Below are 19,829 nucleotides of genomic sequence, written 5' to 3' on the forward strand. Positions count from 1 at the left end.
TAAAGGAAAAGCCAATCAAAGGACAAGTAAAAAACCAAAAATAAGCCAAAATGAGCAAGAATACAAACCATATCTCAATAATAACCCTGAATGTCAGTGACCTAAACTCAATAACCAAAAGACATAGACTGACAGATTGGATTAAAAAGAAAGACCCAACAATATGCTGCCTTCAAGAGACTCATCTCATAGAAAAAGACATCCACAGACTAAAGGTGAAAGGAGGGGGGAAAACATACCATCCACATGGACCCAGTAAAAAAGCAGGGGTTTCCATCCTTGTATCAGATAAAGTGACCAACCTAAGTTGGTCAGAAGGGATAAAGAAGGACATTTCATGCTCTTAAGGGAAGCGTAAAACAGCAAGATATAACAATTTTAAATATTTATGCCCCAAATAATGGAGCATCTATGTATATCAAACAAACCCTTTTCAATTAAAAATTTTTTTTTTCAGTTATTGATGGACCTTTATTTTTATTTATTTATATGATGGGGAACCGAGAATCGAACCCAGTGCCACACACCTAGGCGAGTGCTCTACCACTGAGCCATGACCCCAGCCCCCAACCCTTCTCAATTTTAAGAATCAAATAGACCAAACACATTAATAGTGGGGGGCTTTAACACACTGCTCTCACCACTGGATAGATCTTCCAAACAAAAACTGAACAAAGAAACTTGTAGAACTAAATAATACCATCAATGATACAGACTTAAGGGATATTTATAGAGTATTTCATCCATCATCGAGCAAATATACTTTCTTCTCAGTAGCTCCTGGATCCTTCTCCAAAATAGACCATGTGCTATGCCACAAAGAAGCCATTAGTAAATACAAAAAATTAGAGATACTACCTTGTATCCTATCAGACCATAATGGAATGCAATTAGAAATGAATGATAAAAAAAAAAAACTACTTATACACCTGGAGACTAATAATATGCTATTGAATGATGCAATGATAACAGAAGACATCAGGGAAGAAATAAAAAAATTCTTAGAGGTAAATGAGAACAATGACACAACATATCAAAATCTCTGGGACACTCTGAAAGCAGTACTAAGAGGAAAGTTCATTGCACTGAACTCATACATTAAAAAAATAAAAAGTCAACAACTAAATGACCTAACATTACATCTCAAAGCCCTGGAAAAGAAGAACAGATCAACACCAAAAATAGTAGAAGACAGGAAATAATTAAAATCAGAGCTGAAATCAATGAAATTAAAACAAGAGAAACAATTCGAAAAATTGACAAAACGAAAAGTTGGTTCTTTGAAAAAGTAAACAAAATTGTAAACCCCTAGCCACACTAATGAAGAGGAGAGAGAAAACTCAAATTACTAGATTTCATGATGAAAAAGGAAAGATCACGACAGACACCACTGAAATACATAACATATTTAGAAGCTACTTTGAAAAATCTATACTCCAACAAAATAGAAAATATTGAAGACATTGACAAATTTTTAGACATAAGATCCTCCCAAACTGAATCAGGAAGATGAATCAGGAATCTAAAAAGATCAATTTCAAGCACTGAAATAGAAGAAGTCATCAAAAGCCTACCAACCAAGAAAAGTCCAGGACCAGATGGATTCTCAGTCAAATTCTACAAGACCTTTAAAGAAGAACTTATATCAATACTCCTCAAAGTATTCCAGGAAATAGAAAAGGAGGGAAACCTTCCAAATTCATTCTATGAGGCTAGTATCACTCTGATACCAAAATCAGACAAAGACACATCACAAAGGAAAGAAAACTTTAGACCAATATCCCTGATGAACATAGATGCAAAAATCCTTAACAAAATACTGGCAAATCGCATACAAAAATATATTAAAAAGATAGTGTGCCATGATCAAGTGGGGTTTATCCCAGGGATGCAAGGTTGGTTTAACACCCAGAAATCAATAAACATAATTCATCACATCAATAGGCTTAAAGTTAAGAATCACATGATTATTTCAATAGATGCTGAGAAAGCATTTGATAAAATACAGTACCCCTTCTTCATGCTTAAAACACTAGAAAAAATAGTAATAGTAGGAACATACCTCAACATTGTAAAGGCTATCTATGCTAAGCCCACAGCCAAAATCATTCTTAATGGAGAAAAACTGAAAGCATTCCTTCTAAAAACTGGAACAAGACAGGGATGCCCTCTTTCACCACTTCTATTCAACATCATCCTTGAAACACTTGCCAGAGCAATTAGACAGACCAAAGAAATTAAAGGGATACAAATAGGAAAAGAACTAAAGCTGTCACTATTTGCTGATGACATGATCCTATATTTAGAATATCCAAAAAACTCCACTAGAAAACTTCCAGAACTAATAAATGAATTCAGCAAAGTAGCAGGATATAAAATCAATACGTGTAAATCTAATGCATTTCTATTCATAAGTGATGAATCCTCTGAAAGAGAAATTAGGAAAACCACTCCACTCACAGTAGCCTCAAAAAAAAAAAAAAAAAAAAAAAAAAAAAAAAAAAAAAAACTTGGGAATTAATCTAACAAAAGAGGTGAAAGACCTCTACAATGAAAACTACAGAACATTAAAGAAAGAAATTGAAGAAAACCTTTGAAGATGGAAAGATCCCGGGTTCTCGTCAAAATGGTCATTCTACCAAAGGCACTATACAGATTCAATGCAATTCCAATTAAAATCCCAATGACATTCCTCATAGAAATAGAGAAAGCAATCATGAACTTCATCTGGAAGAACAAGAGACCTCAAATAGCCAAACAATCCTGAATAGAAAAAGTGAAACAGGAGGTATCACAATACCAGACATTAAACTACACTACAGAGCAATAGTAACAAAAACAGCATGGTATTGACACCAAAACAGACAGGCAGATCAATGGTACAGAATAGAAGACACAGAGACAAAACCACTTAAATACAGTCTCCTCACACTAGACAAAGGAGCCAAAAACATACAACGGTGAAAAGATAGTCTGTTCAACAAATGGTGCTGGCAAAACTGGAAATCCATATGCAGTAAAATGAAATTAAACCTCTATCTCTCACCCTGCACAAAACTCAACTCAAAATGGATCAAAGACATAGGAATTAGACCAGAGACCCTGCACCTAACAGAAGACAAAGTAGGCCCAAATCATCATGTTGGCTTAGGATCAGACTTCCTCAACAAGACTGCCAAAGCACAAGAAATCAAAGCAAGAATCAATAAATGGGATGGACTCAAACTAAAACGCTTTTTCTCAGCAAAGGATACAATCAAGAATGTGAAGAGAGAGCCTACAGAGTGGGAGAAAATCTTTTCCACACATACTTCAGATAGAGCACTTAAATCAAAAATTTATAAAGAACTTACAAAACTTTACATGAAAAATACAAAGAACCCAATCAATAAGTGGGTCAAGGAACTGGACAGACACTTTATGGAAGAAGACACAAAGGCAATTAATAAATATATGAAAAAGTGATCAACATCTCTAGTAATTAGAGAAAAGCAAATTAAAACAACTCTAAGATTTCATCTTACTCCCAATTAGAATGGCTATTATCAAGAACACAAACAATAATAGATGTTGGCATGGATGTGGGGAAAAAGGCACACTTGTGCATTGCTGGTGGAGTTGCAAATTGGTGCAGCCACTCTGGAAAGCAGTAAGGAGAATCCTCAGAAAACTTGGAATGGACCCACCTTTTGACCCAGTTATTCCACTGTTTATACCCAAAGGACCTAAAATCAGCAAACTACAGTAACACAGCCACATCAATGTTTATAACAGGTCAGTTCACAATAGCTAGATTGTGGAACCCACCTAGATGTCTTTCAACAGATGAATGGATGATCTCTGGTATATATACACAATGGAACACTATTCTGCCATAAAGAATAATATTATGGCATTTGCAAATAAATGGATGGAATTGGAGAATATCATGCTAAGTGAAATAAGCCAAGCCCAAAAAACCAAAGGCTGAATGTTTTCCCTGGTAAGTGGAGAATGATATATAATGGGGGTGGTGGGTGGGAATGAGAGAAGAATGGGGGAACTTTAGAATATGTAGAAGGAAATGAGAGAGAGGGGTCTATGAAAACTGGTGGACTGAGACAGACATCATTACCCTATGTACATGTATGATTGCACGAATGGTGTGAATCTACATTGTGCACAACCATAGAAATGAAATGATGTACCCCATTTGTGTACAATGAATCAAAATGTAGTTTGTAAAAAATTAAAATAAAAAAAAAAAAGGAAAACAAAGGAAAAAGAAGAGATTTCCAAGTGTGGATTAAAAAGGATAACAATCATATTCTCAGAATATAACCAATTTATTATATGAACTTTATGTGAAAGTGACCAGATTTAAAAATTATTTCCATTTTTCTTTTTAAGTTTCTTTGATGTTTTATAATCTTGGTGGATGTATTATACTTCTTTCAGTTGATCTGTTTATTTTTTTAAATAGTACCATTAAATTTTTTTTTTCACCAAATGTCTTACTAGTATATAGAAAAACAAATTATTATTGTACATTGACTTTGTACATAGTAGCCTTTGAAAATTCACTATAGACTTCTACATAAAACAATTATAACATTTACAAACATGTCAGTTTCATTTCTGTGCCATGGCTTACAACTTTTTTTTTTTAGTTGTCTATGAACCTTTGTTTTATTCATTTATTTATATGTGGTGCTGAGAATCGAACCCAGTGCCTCACATACGCTAGGCAAGTGCTCTGCCACTGAACCACAACCCCAGCCCTACCATGTCTTTTTATTTATTTATTTATTTTTCTTACTATGTCTGTAGACAGGAAGGCAAGTGTAAGGACATTGACTGATCGATGAATAGTCTGAATGCAAAAACCATTCAAATTCCCAGTAGTCTTTTTTTTTTTAAGTGGCAACTGACAATCTTTTAAAGGAATTTACAAAGGAATGCAAAGGGCGAAGAATAGCCAAGTTAAGAATTACGAAGTTGGAGGACTTACGTGACAGATATAAAATCTAATTATAAAGCTAGAGTATTTAAAAATTGCTATTGGCAAAGAGAGAAACAGATTAAAAGATCAGTCACCTGATTTATGATGCAGGGATAATTATCAGTAATTCCTGCAGGACCAATTGGGTATACATATGGAAAAAATAAAACAGAAACAAATTCTTGATCTCAATCTCAAAAATAAATTCCAGCTACATTGTAGACCTGAATGTGTAAGGCACTAAGTATAAAGGCAAAGATAAATAAATCAGACTTCACTAAAACTTAGATTCTTTGTTCATCAAATGTTATCATTAAAAAACAAAAAAGCAAATGTAGTAGTGTAGTACATTGTCATCCACAATTGACTAAGTTTTGAAAAGACATTGCCTTTAACTGTTCATAAAACCTGCTAATAGTTAATTTCGTTTTCTGAGCAGAAAGCATTCTAAAAATCTTAGACAACGCAAAATAAAGATTTGAAACTTAAACCAACAATACGGTAAGCAGCAGCAAAATAACTTACGTGATTAGTTTAGTTATTATAGTCTCCCTTTTTTGTTTCACTTTCTGTAGTTCAGTAATCCATGGTCAACTGCAGTCCAAAAATACTCAATGGAAAATTCCAGAAATAAAGTCTTAATCAGTTTTATATTATATATGGTTCTCAGTAGTGTGACAAAATCTCTTGTGCGGGTGCTCAGGATATGAACCATCCCTTGGTCCAGCATTTACACACTGTATATACTCCTGGCCCATTAAGTTATTTGGTAGACATTATTGTTCTAAGTTTGATATCACAGTGCTTGTGCTCAAGTGACCCTTATTTTTATTAAAAAATGGTCCCAGGGGCTGGGGTTGTAGCTCAGTGGTAGAGTGCTCACCTAGTATGTGTGAGACACTGGGTTCGATCCTCAGCACCACATAAAAATAATCAATAAAATAAAGGTCTTGGGTCCAATTAAAAAATAATTTTAAAAAAATGGCCCCAATACAAGAGTAGTAATTAGGGCAATTCAGGTATGCCCTAAAGCCAGGCTGTAAAGTGCTTTATGTGAAAAGGTGAAAAAAGTTCTTGACTCAATTAAAAAAAGTCACATGATGCAGTTGTTAAGATATATAGTAAGAGTGAACCCCTCACAGTGGGACTACTGTATATCATTTCTAGTGGTATAAAAAGTAAATGAAAATACAAAATACACTTTAAGTAATTATGAGTTTGAATGCCATATTTATATTTTTTGCTAATTTTTTTTTTTTTACTTTAAATGGAGGACAGGTTATTTTGTTCAAACTGAAGCCTCAAAAAATGAGAAGTGATTACAGTTGGATTAAGCCTGGACATAATAATGCCTATGTTTTCTTTCCATTCTACAGGCTGAGTTCCAGCCAGGTCTTAGCTGAAGCTTGCTTATGGGTGGATAGGCTGGCTTGACGTTGAACTTTCATTTCACACTCTTACTGTGTCTTCCTGTAATGAAGTGTAGAAAAAACTAAAAGATGTATTTCCCAGACTTTCTTGCAGCTCGTTCTGAATGTGATTTAATTTTTGGCCAAGTAAATTTATTTTTGGAAGCCTGATGTGAGATGGAGGCTGTACTGTTGTTGGCAAGCAGGGTCATGAAAGTGATTTTTCTGAGGTTGTGTGGACAGAGAGATCCCAGTGTATGGGACATGAGGTTAGTAAGTGGCAAGAGGAATGGCATGCCTATGTGGCTTCCTGATCATGGCTCTCTCAGGATTCTCACACTATTGGTGGACTTTGGCAGCTAAGTGGTTTCCTAAACTTGTAAGAGGAAGCAGCCTTCCCGGCTGACCTGGTTGTTCCTAAAAGTTCATGTGATTCTCAAGAATTTTATGTTCAGGGCTGGGGTTGTGGCTCAGAGGTAGAGCACTTGCCTAGCATGTGTGAGGCACTGGGTTCGATTCTCAGCACCACATAAAAATAAATAAAGGTCCATCAATAACAACCACTACACACACATACACACGTATGTTCAGATTACTCTTATTTTAAAAAAATTCTCTCTTGCTTGAATAAATGAGAATTAACTGTGTTCTCTGCTACTGGATATTAATACATTAGGTAATGATAATGATTCTGAGAAGGTATTAAGGACGTTGTCAGGTGTGTAAAGGGCCTGAGATTTTACCCAATTTGTAAGCTACAATTTAGTCAGTTTCATGAATTTGGGCAGAGGACCTCAAACTCCTGGGTCAGAGCCAAATGACTTCATTATTCACAGTATAGGAAGCAGCATCAACCTCATGTTACCATGAGTTCCCCTTGTTGCCCAAGTCTTACATGGTCAATACAAAGAGGCAGAGGTGGGTACTTGTGCTTACAGTGGCTTTGTATTATAGGTAAGGAACTTCAAGTTTATGGAACCTGAATCTTTTATAATGAGTAAACCTGTCTGTCTTTGACCTTGGAGAAAGAACATTATTTTAATTATTCTGAACAGTAAATGAACCTGCCTTTTTCTGAACAGACACACTATCTTCTAAGGCTGTTCACTAATGACCCTTCAAAATGACAGTCCAGAAAAAAGGTTGTCAAAGTCTCTGATCACAAGAAATTGAAGAGACCCATGGAGAATTGTTTCCCAACAGATACTTTCAATATAGCCACTCTTGTTTGTTTTAGAGTCCAAACCAGGTGTTATCTTTTAGAAATACAAATTTAATGAACATTTGTATACAGTCAGGGACTAACCTAAGTGCTTTTCTATTCATTTCAGCCACAAGAAAAGACCATAGCAGTCATCATTAAAAATATCCTTCCATAAATTACTTTTATTTCTCATTAAATGAGCACAGAGTCATTAGCATATTAATAACAGATATGTTTATTATTACATATCCATCAGTGCGGCTTTCAATACCACTTGAAACATGCATATCATCCTAGAGACGATCAGTTTTCCAGTGCTTCTTATTTGATACACATTACTGCAAAGCCATTATAAATTACTGAGGAGGTATTTGGTTAAAAAAATAAACAATAAATCATACTGCCCATACAAATCACTCTTGTTACTGGACAAGAGTTTAACAGTATTTATACAGTAATTCCTATGTTAACTGGAAAACACCATGGATGTATTGCCATAATTTTCTTTTTACATTGCTGCAACCTTGAATAATTTTTGCAGAGTTTTATAAAGTCATTCATTATTGTAGCAGGTAGTTTGATGCAAAGATTGTACTCAATTTATGAAAGTTCAAATCTCTAAATATTTTAAATTAAACCAATTATCAATGAAAAACCCACTGACACACATAATTTTTTGAAAATCTGTTTTTTGAAATTTCTATACTTATGGCAGTAAAATAATTATCTCAAATTAAGGCACTAAAAGGGCAATGCAACTCCCACTGAAAGTGTTCTAAGAATAATTTACATTTCAAACAGTGCATACATTTCTTATATGTTTGTTAACTTAATGTCTTTATCACTTAAAACCACAAAGAAATACATTATATAATTACAGAAATGATGTACCCCACAAAATGCTTTTAAACTTGTTTTTTTTTTTTTTTTTTGTACAGTTAGTTCCTAATGTCTCTAGTAGTAAAATAATATGGCTTGGCAAAAATGCATAGATTAAATGTAATTTTTGTCTTTCCCATTCCCCAATCTACAAACTTGCTGAAACATATACAGTATTGTAAAGCATAATGTAAGATATTTAATTTCTCCATCAAGTCCACCATGAGCAATCAACAGTAAGGCTTTTTAATTCTACAGTGAGGGCACTGAAGTTCAAGCAATGTCACTGTTTTCTTAAAATAATTTTGTATAGTCTTGCAAGAGCACAAAAACGTCATTTAAAAAACAAAACAAAACAAAAAAAAAACCAAACATTTCAGTTTGTCTCATTTTGAGATATTTTCTTTACTCCTTCCATGAGCTGATCTTGATAGTGATGGCCATTCCACTTGAAAGTGAAAATTCCTTCCTCTCACTCATATGAGGAAAACTGCATTCTATCACAACTGACAGGCGTTTTCTCAGAAATTCAAAAAGGCAGCACCTTTTTAAAAAAATATATCTAGCTAAGCTTTCCCCCAATTGTTTCTGCATTACATAGTAATAATTAATCTAATCTACCTGTAGGCAAACCCGCAATAATAATAAAAAACCCCTCAGTGTGCTTTTGTGCCAAAGCAAGGACAGATTAACAGCAATCTTAACCCTGAAGCCTGTGATATTTGTGTCAAAGAAACAGCCTGTCTGTTCTGCATGGTTAAAGAAGCCTGGTTTATCAGGTAGCATCCCACATGATTCCACAAGGCAGTAGGTCACATGGTTAACTGCTGGAGGGAAAAGAGAAAAAACTGTAATTTAAGAAATGTACTCAGTTTAAAAATACAATAAATAAAAATCAGAGTGAGGGCTTGGGGTATAGTTCAGGAGTAGAGGGCTTGCCTACCAGATGCAAGGCTGTGAGTTTGACTCCCAGCAGTGCCGGGTGGGGGCAAAAAAAAAGAGGGAAAAGTACATACATATTATTTTTATATAAAATAATTAATAATTACATAAAATTTGAAAAACAGGGAATAGGAAAACCATACTTAAAATTACCTCATTTTGCTTCTACCTTTTTGGGGGTGGGGGTACCAGGGATTGAACTCAGGGGCACTCAACCACTGAGCCACATCCCCAGCCCTATTTTGTATTTTATTTAGAGACAGGGTTGCTTAGTGCCTCACTGTTGCTGAGGCTGGCTTTGAACTTGTAATTCTCCTGTCTCAGCCTCCTGAGCCACTGGGATTACAGTAGGCTGATTTGATCCTTTTTTAAACATATTTTTTTCACTCAGATATAATCCTATTTTAAATCATTTTAGATCCAGTTTATTCTGTATACCCAGATGGTTGATATAGTCTTCTACAGAATTAAGTTAAGAATGATGTGATAAACTGGAGTAATATGTGACTGAGAAATACATAAGAAGGAAAAGCTATGAGTCATTTCAAAGACTTAGACCTGGTTACTGAGAGGAGAGAATGAAGAAAAGAGATTAATTAAAGAAAGCTTCTCTGCCTGCTTGAAAGAAGTGGGTGACATTAGCAGAGCAGCAAATCAGTGTTAGGTCTCAGCTTCTATATTCTAATGGCCCTCTGATCTAGGATTACATCTGAGGGGGTTGGTAGTTGGTATCAGAGAAAAACACACTTTAGAACTGGATAAAAACAAGTTCCAATCTACAGGCTATGTAACCTTGTGAAAAGTTCCTTACTTTCTCCTCAAGAAAACAATTATACTGTAACTTTGTATGTCAGATATTTTTGAAAAACATTTCATAGAAAATAAAAAAAAGGGGGACTTAACTGGAAAGTTTATTTGTAACACCATCTTCATCAATAATACCAAATAATTTTAATTTTCATAAAGATGAGGAAAGTTTTATATAACCTTATTTGCATTAAAAAAGGTATAAATTACTTGGTTAAAACATTAAGGGATAAATATGTGCTTTGTACACCAACTTATGACAATAAAAATTGACATGGAACTAAATATTGCATTTATTAATAATATTAATTTTTAAAACAAATCATAAAGTAACTGCAAGTCTATAAAGACCTAATTATAAATGACGTCCTCTGTAGTGAAATGAATGAGATTTTGATTTTAACAGATACAATCTGATTGCTTTCACGCTGTTAAAAAGGTTAACATTTCAATCCTTACCTAGTTTTTCCAGATGTATTTTTGACCACTTTCCGGAAAGACTGATTTGCAGTGGATCTTGTGGAAAGTGTTCGAGGTGAAGCACGAACAAAACCAGATGGTGGATTTTTAGGGATTTTCTTTACTAAATGAGTTACCCATTTTTTTTGTTCATCCTGAGAACATGCTAACAGCAGCATATCTCTCGCTGATGTTACATCATAACTTACTATGTTGAAAAAAAAAAGCATAATTAAAATCATATAATATTAAAAACCCAAATCTATCAAATGTATAATTGTTCATGTTCTTATAAAGTTTTAAAGGAAAAACTATGATTAATTAAGTTCAGATAATATTCCTTTTTTCTCAAATTTAATTAAGGCTGAACTTAATTAAAATCAAAGCCTAAAGCCAACATTCATAAAGTAAGAAAAATAAAAAGCAGAAGTGAAATAAATATATTTATAGAACTTAAGTTTCTTATCTTAAAATAGCTGTCTGTACTCAACATTTTTTTCCCCTTAGGTTACCCCTGATTAACTAGAAGGTATTTTTGTCTATCATAGAGCATGCTGGTCCAGGCAGAGAGAGTCAGACAAAAACAAAGTAAGTAAGAGGTAAAAATTCAGAGAGGAATACAGTGAAACTCATCTATAACTTTTCTCTCCAATTCAGAAAAATTTCTTTCTTTTCTTTTTCTTTTTTTTTAGTACTGGGGATTGAACCCAGGGGAGCTTTGCCATCAAGTTACATCCCCAGCCCTTTTACTTAATTTTATTTTTTAATGAGATAGGGTCTCACTAAGTTGTATAGGCAGGCCTCGAACTTGTGCTCCTCTTGCTTCAACCTCCCAAATTGCTGGGATTATACACAGACATCACTGTGCCCCACAGGATAATTTCTTAGTATTTTTTTTTTTTTTTGTACCAGAAATTGAACCCAGGGGTACTTAGCCACTAAGCCACATCCCCAAACCTTTTATATTTTATTTTGAGACAGTCTCACTATAAGTTGCTGTGGCTGGCTTTGAATTTGTGATCCTCCTACCTCAGCCTCCCAAATCACTGGGCTTTACGGTGTGTACCACTGTGCCTGGCAATGGGGTGATTCTCTTTTAAAAAAAAAAAAAAAAAAAAAACAAGTAAATCTGTAGCTGTGAAACTATACTTGCAGTTGTTCCACCAGTGTCAAAATAGTACTTCTTATAACCTACCTTTTCAATGTGATATAGAATTCATTAATACTTAGAAGAAGTTATTTTATTGGGACTTAAAACTAAAATTTGTTTGAAGTTGTAAAAAATAATTACCATGCCTTACCTTTACATGGAGAAATTAAGTCTTCTTTCTTATCTAAATGATCTCTGTGGCACTTAACATGGCATCTTCGACACTCTAGGGCAGGGGGTGGCTTAAAAACATGCCAGAGAGGTTTGGCACAGGCCTCACAATTGGCAGGAAAGTGGTAGAGTGTAGGAATGAACTCATGGCCTTTGTGATTTTGGAAATTAGTTTTTTCAGCTTGTTGTACTGGTTCCATCTCTACGTCTTTTCTACATTCACCTTCATTTGCATATAGTATCTACATTCAGGAATAGAGAAGGAAGAAGGGAAAAACATCTTAATCTCTAAATAAAAGTTCCACAAATATAAAAGCAAAGGTATATTTTACATTTATTTCACAACAACACTCAGTACTTAGGTAAAAAGAGCCTTTTTTTTTTTTTTTTTTTTGGGTGCTGGGGATCGAACACAGGGCCTTGTGCTTACAAGGCAAGCCCTCTACCAACTGAGCTATCTCCCCAGCCCCCAAAAAAAGAGCCTTTTAAAAATGATAATTTTCTTGTGGGGTGTGGTGGCGCATATCTGTAATCCCAGAGGCTTGGGAGGCTGAGACAGGAGAATCTCGAGTTCAAAGCCAAACTCAGGAAAAGTGAGGCGCTAAGCAACTCAGTGAGACCCTGGCTCTAAATAATATACAAAATAGGATTGGGGATGTGGCTCAGTGGTTGAGTGCTCCTGAGTTCAATCACTAGTACCATAAATAAAAAAAATAAAATAATAATTTCAAGCACTGGGGTTGTGGCTCAGTGGTAGAACGCTTGCCTAGCATGTATGAGGCACTGGGTTTGATCCTTAGCACTACATAAAAAAAAATAAATAAATAAAATAAAGCTATTATGTCCATCTACAACTGAAAATATTTTTTTTAATTATAATTTCATATTTTTACCTGGAATATTTTAGGAATTTCTTCAGTTTCAGCTCTGTATACATCTCCTTGGGTTACAGGTCGAACATGAAACAGCTTACTGGAATACAAATAAATATGATATATAAACCATTTAAAAAATTCATTTAGAGCAAAAGATAGGTATTTCACTAAAGAGAACATATAGGTGCCAAATAAGCAAATGCAAAGATATTCAACATCGTTAGTCATTAGGAAAATATATTATTAAAACTACAATGAGTCAGGTGCAGTGGCACACCCCTATTAATCCCAGAGACTCAGGAGGCTGGGACAGGATTGCAAGTTGGAGGCCAGCCCCAATACCCAGCAACTTAGGAAGACCCTTTCTCAAAGTACTGGCGGGGGGGTGTACCTTGGTGGTAGAGCACCCTTGGTTCAATCCCTAGTTCCACCAAAAAACAAAAAAACCTACAATGCATTATCACTATATATCTATTAAAAATTTTAGAACAAAAATAATAACATCAAATGCTGCTGAGAATGCAGAGAAACTAGATCCCTTTATACAATACTAGCGGAAACATAAAACCACAGAACCATTCAGGAAAAGAATATGGTAACTTATTACCAAACTAGACATATACTCAACATATCACCAGTGATTATCCTTTTGGGCCTTTACACTGGGAAAATGACAATTTCCATCTATATGAAAACCTGAATGTGAATGTTCATAGTTGCTTTATTCATAATAGTCCCAAACTGGAAACAACACAAATAAATGGTTAAATGAAATGCATCTGTATCATGGCAGACAGTCATTCCTCAGTATCCTCAGGAAATTGGTTCCAAGACCTATTTGCAGATACCAAAATCCCAGTTCCCTTATATAAAAGGGTATTTGCATATTTGCATAAAACCTGTGTACATCCTCCTATATATTTAAAATAATTTCTAGGTTACTTTTTTTTTTTTTTTTTTTTGAGGTACTGGGGCTCTCTACTGGAATTACAGGTGTGTCACTGTGCCCAGCACAAAAAGATTCTTGATGTCATTAGTCACAAAGAAAATGCAAATTAAACCAACCGGTCAGGCGTTAACATAGGCCTGCAATTCCAGCAGCTTGGGAGGCTGAGGCAGGAAGACCTCTGAATTCAAAGCAGCATCAGCAACATAAGCAAGGCCCTAAAGCAACTTAATGAAACCCTGTCTCTAAATAAAATACAAAAAAGGGCTGAGGATATGGCTCCTTGGTTAAGTGCCCTGGATTCAATTCCCACTATGGGGGAAAAAAAAAAAATCAAAGCAACAATGAGACAATACTTCATATCCACTAGAATAGTTTGGGACACAAAAAAGAAGTCTGACACCATCAAATGGGATATGGAGCAACAAAATGTATATCTTGTAAGTAGATATAAAATAGTACAATCATTCTTGAGAACTGTTTAGATTTATTTAGTAGCTCTATTAATCCAGGATTCTACTCCTATCATCTTATTTACCCATGAGAAATGAAAACATATATCAGAACTTTTTAGTACTTGCCCAATTCTATTTACATCCTAACAATAATCAGGTTCATAAATATTTAATTCTGAAGGAATAGAAGTATTTCATTTACGTTTATATTTCTCTTGAATAGCACCTACTACTTCACTTTGAATTTATGTTGTGTTTCATGTTCAGTCTTTTCTAGTACCAGTCTCTGAGCTCCTTAAATATGGAACTTAATTATCTTTATAACATACTACTGAATCTATAGAACAAACACTAGGGAAAATTAAAACCCTATACTTACAGGTTTCATTGACATATTACCTAAAAAAAACCCCTAGGTATGTTAATAATTCCTCTTAATAATGACCGAAGAAGTCATTACTTTTTTTAGATACTCTGAACTCAAAACCTCCAAATGCTTGAAATAAAAAATTTGTCTTTCAAGTACATGAATGAGGTACACAAAATTTTCCTTCTCACATTTTGCTAAAGATTTCATACAAAGTTAATAAGTTTAAGTCTGTTGAAACAGAAAAGTAGACAATATTGTTTAAATAAAACAAAATGCAAAGCAAGTCTAAAAATAATTATATGTTAACACTCAAGTAACTTAAAATTCAATCAAAGTCAACTTACTCTATGTCTAATACCATAGATGGATTGGATTGTTCCTTATCTTGTTCATCATTATAGAACAAAATTTTTTTGCTGCTTACCACAACATACTGCAATCAGAAAAAGGGAAGAATTATTATAAGAGCAACATTAGCTTGGTTTAAAGTGATAAGTGTAACATTTGCCAGTTATGTCTAGACTGTACTGTATTAATATAAAACCAAAGTTAATAGTAGAGCAGTTAATACAAGTTCCATGCTTCAAAGTAAAACATTTTACAAAATATCAATTAGAAAAAAAAATTGTTATGTAGTACCTGTTTTTTCCAGCCATATCTTTTGATATTTCCTCTATTTGGTATAGAAAGCCAACCTTCAATTCTTGATTCTAAGAGAAAAAGAATATATAGCAGTTAGTCTTAAAATTGTAAGCAAAGGAAAAACTATTTTAAGTTGTCTGATAGCATGCAGCAACAGGCAATTGAAAACGGCTAAATGAATAAATGCTATAATTTGCTCTTCATGCTTCAGTCACACAAATCAACTTTAATGGCCATACAAATATTGCAGGAAAAGAATCCCAAGCCACTTTTCTCATAAAATGAACATTTAGTACTCAATTACAAAAGTATGAAGTAACAATGTCTGTAAGAGCCAGGCAAAACTGGAATGGATTGCAGCTTAAATGGGACATAATATAGAACACTTTAAACCACTTAACATTCATATAAAAAATATATAACATTCATATAAAAAATATAACATTCATATAAAAACTTAGCAAAAAGAAAAAGAAAAAAAGAAAAAATTATGCAGCAAGTGGAACAAATCAGAGCCATGATTTACACAAGAAAGAGCAAGCAAAAGTACAGAAGTGTCCTATTACTCACAGAAGACAAGAATAGAAGATAAATAAATAAGGAATGCAGGCAGAATCAACTAGATATAAAGAATAAGAGACAAGCATTTTATTTGTTTTCTCAGTACAATATTCTGATAAACTTTTTGGTAAAATATTCACAATAATTTTAATTCGATTGTCTAAATTCTACAAGCAAGTTGAAACTAGTGGTGTGAAGCCTTTTAAGTTTGTGATATCATAATTTAACAAACAGAAAAAACTGTTCAACTGGTGAACTGCTGATATTTAAATCAGTTTGTGTTACCATGAATTCCATATTTCAGTCAAGGCCTTTTATAATGATAATCACTGATGTTTAAATAAAACTGATGTTTATCAGGAATATCTGGGGATAAAGATGATTCCATTAGAAAGTATTTAAATAAACATTAAGTATTTATCTATCATATTTAAAACATAAAAGAACAAAAAGGTGACCAATTTTAAAGTATAAATGCTACAATGTAATTGATTGTGGATCAAATCATCATCCTAATGGGAACATGTATTGTCTCTCTCCAAATACCTTAAAAGCTGTAAAGTTCAGTCTCAGAGTAATAACAACAGATGACATTTACTGAACACTTACTGTCAGGTACTTTACAAGTTACATATTTATTTAACTTCTGTATAGTTCCAAGAATATAGGGTATTGTATTCTTAGGAATAAAGGATAGGTTCTACTGTCATCCTCCATTTACAAATGGAAACAATAAGGCTTAGCAAGGTGAACTAACTTGCCCAGGGCTGCTACTCTATCTGTAACTATAAAAAGTTCAGAGTTCAAACCAAGGTTAATTTCTTTTTTCTTTTTTTTTTTTTTTTTAAGTTGTCAATGGATCTTTTATTTCATTTATTTATATGTAGTGCTGAGTATTGAACCCAGGACCTTGCACATGCCAAGGCTAAGGCTAATTTCTGAGTTTATGTTTCTGTAGCACAATGATAGTCTGTGTTCCCAAACCAACCCTTGCAGTTCACTGAATTATGGGTAACATTGGGTAATGTTCCTCCTGTTCCCACTTTTCACCACGTTTAATGTCCCTAAATTTTTGTTATTCATTCATATAAATTGTAGTTATTAGAGGGAATAATAAAACTGAGGTTCAAAACACTTAAATTCTCTTCTGCAACTTTTTTCTTAATTGATTCTATTTAATTTATGAATACTTATTTTGTTTCCTTGTTAAGTTTTGAGAGAGCAGGAATCCTAATACTTGTTTTATGTACCTGATAGCATGTGACACACAGAGAAGGTGATTGATAAATTTGTTATTTTGCTATTCTGCTTTTTATCTAAATTAGCAATTAAAATCATGCTCTGTAAGTAATGGTTACAATTTAACAACCAAATAGGCAGTTTTATATTAAATAAAGTGTAGAAGGCTGCTGGTCATAAATTGATCATTCGTAAATACTTTACCTTACAAAAAGAAAAAAATTTGTTGCTAGGAAATTTTTTCCACTCAGCACAAAAATTGCAGTTCTTGTCTTAAAGTATGGTTTGGAAAACATTAAGATGAACAGTAGTTTGAAAAGTAGTCAATATTTGATGATACAAATAAAGCTGATTAATACTAGCTATTCTTTACTGAAAAGAAAAGCCCATGATATGCTGTTTATACAACATTGTGTATTCCTAAATATTTTACCTTCTGCAAAAATTTCTCTATGAAAATCAATGCCCAAAACAATATGTTTTTCTGGATTAAGGTGTGGGTTAGCAACTGAACTAAGCTCTAAGCTCAGTGATACTTACTGGCTTCCCCTCTATTTCCTTTCCTTACTCCTTAGGTGCAAATTAACGTATTTACTAGTTTTTATACATAAAGACCTTCTCTAAATCAGGACTAGGTGTAATCTAAGTGGCAATCTAAGGTAAAATACTGTACACTCCATCTTTCACATCACAAACACAGAAATTCGTTTCTCCAGATAAGTAAAAGAAACTCATGCTGAGAACTTATTATTATTATTATCTTTTATTGTGGTGCTATGGATGCAACCCAGGGTCATGTACATGCCAGGCAACCACTCTACCACTGAGAATTAGCATCAATGTTTTGCTATACAAGTACAACTTGGCTCCAGGTTTTCTAGTATATTTCTAGAACAATTTTAAGTTATGAAAAATTAGATAATGCTTTGTTGCAAAATCAGCAATAGTTATTTTCTCCAAAGAGATAACCTAATTATATGCAAATCAATAAACAACATAGCCAATTTAAACATCAAAGCTAACCTCTGAAGACTACCAAAGTGGTTACTAGGATAAACCACATACTATTTAAGAAAGAGAGGCAGAGAAACAAACTAAAATATTTTAAATCATATACAAAAGTGACATAAAAAGAAAATAAAATCAACTAATGTTCAAGAATTCAGATGCACTGATAATTTCCAAATCACTGGTAGGGTGAAGTCAGAGACCCTCATACACTCAAATACTTGGACGCACACCAAGCATTCCACCATTCTCAGGTTTAAGTTACATAGCCTAAGATCAAGATGTATGAAAAAGAGAATGATGCGAACAATTTCTGAGATAATGAATAGTAATGATGTACTGATGCCAAGTTTTTTTTCTAATGCTTCATCTATTACCTTCTCTTTATATAACTAGGTCAACGGTTCCAAAAGAATGAAAAAGAAAAGAAGAGAAAGTAGAGACTCTTTATTACATCAAAGTTTTTTGTCATTTAGACAAAAAGCCAACTATAACTCTATGGTAATGTTTACACAGTGTGCTAGGTCACAACCTGCCACAGAGCCAAGAAGATGATCCTTAAAAGAATTAAAAGAAATATAAGCGCCTTCAGTTATAAGTCAGAGAAGGCGTACCATTTTTTTACCCCTAAGATTTTTAGAATCGAGAAATTTAGGAGACTTGATGTAGTTAATGACAATATGCCCACTGAGCAAGTCTACAGAGGTTGACTCCTAGATGTACAAGATAATTAAATTAGAATCTTTACATTGAATATTAAATCTTACAAAGAAATAATGAAAGACATAGTATTAGTTCATTTACCCAACTACTTAGAAAGTCAAATCATTGATTTCTACTTCCAATATGAAAGCTGAGGTTTGAGACTGTTGGATCTCTGTAAAGTTTCAACATTGAGAACACAGTGATGGGAAAAGAATTACCTAACTGGCTTGTTTTATAACAATGGAGAATCACTAGTAGTACTATCATCTGGAGTTTAAAAACTTATAAACAAAATCCGTGAAAATACATTAATATTCTAAGTAATAAACTCAGAATAAAGACAGTAGAAATATTTAAAATGTCTTTGCTAATTGACTCCTAAGTTAATTTATTAGATTGGGATTCTGAAATCTAAATGGATTCCTGTCCAAGTCTGCCTTTGAATTTAGCTTTCCTCAATATGCGAGGATGGAGAAAAAAACTCATCACCTTTTTTGGAGGTCCCACCAAAATACATCTTTCTGTTCAATTTGTCTAATGAAATGTCCACACTAACTCAGAGAAAACTCAGGTGCACGTAAAACATTAACCAGGTTATAGGGACATGGGTAGGAATAAAGAAAAAACCCTAGTCAAGATTTTTAACTGACATTGAATAGAGTTAAGAATTTCTTTACTGCATAAGTATCCCGGGGTTAACAAAGAGGGAATTAAACTATAATTTCAGGTCAAAAATTAAAACAATTAGCCAAAAACCTCTAAAAGTTATCTTTTTACTGATGATTAAAACTAACTTTAGAAAGATATTTAAAAAGCTGAAGCTAGAGGTTCTTGTCAAATCTAAAGTGATCCTCCTATAATGATGTGTTTCTTAAGAGGCAGGTGGTTTCAGAGAGCCAAAAAGTGGGAGAAACAGAAGGAACTTTCCCTGTTCTTCCTTTCCCAGATACCAGACTTTGGGCTAGCAAAACCAACAAAGAATGAGGGCAGGGATTGCATGGCATCACATGGTAGGAACTGAATTCA

At 33.7% G+C, this 19,829-nt stretch overlaps 1 protein-coding gene across 4 annotated transcripts in view; it reads right to left on the minus strand.

Moving 5' to 3' along the window:
* Positions 1–7,809: 7,809 nt before the first annotated feature.
* The window catches only part of Rock1 (Rho associated coiled-coil containing protein kinase 1), a 148,166-nt gene continuing 136,146 nt past the window's right edge, over positions 7,810–19,829 (minus strand). For 3 of the 4 annotated variants that reach the window (XM_047526161.1, XM_047526160.1, XM_047526163.1), the window contains exons 28-33: positions 15,288–15,358; positions 14,993–15,081; positions 12,896–12,974; positions 11,983–12,244; positions 10,682–10,889; positions 7,810–9,300 (exon numbers count right to left, since the gene is read on the minus strand). In XM_047526161.1, coding sequence (XP_047382117.1) covers positions 9,294–9,300; positions 10,682–10,889; positions 11,983–12,244; positions 12,896–12,974; positions 14,993–15,081; positions 15,288–15,358 — 716 coding nt within the window. In that variant the 3' untranslated portion in view covers positions 7,810–9,293. The remainder of the gene's footprint in view (positions 9,301–10,681; positions 10,890–11,982; positions 12,245–12,895; positions 12,975–14,992; positions 15,082–15,287; positions 15,359–19,829) is intronic. The other variant, XM_047526162.1, reaches the window with a different exon arrangement.

Source organism: Sciurus carolinensis, chromosome 15 (assembly GCF_902686445.1).
Source record: "Sciurus carolinensis chromosome 15, mSciCar1.2, whole genome shotgun sequence".
Lineage (NCBI taxonomy): Eukaryota > Metazoa > Chordata > Mammalia > Rodentia > Sciuridae > Sciurus > Sciurus carolinensis.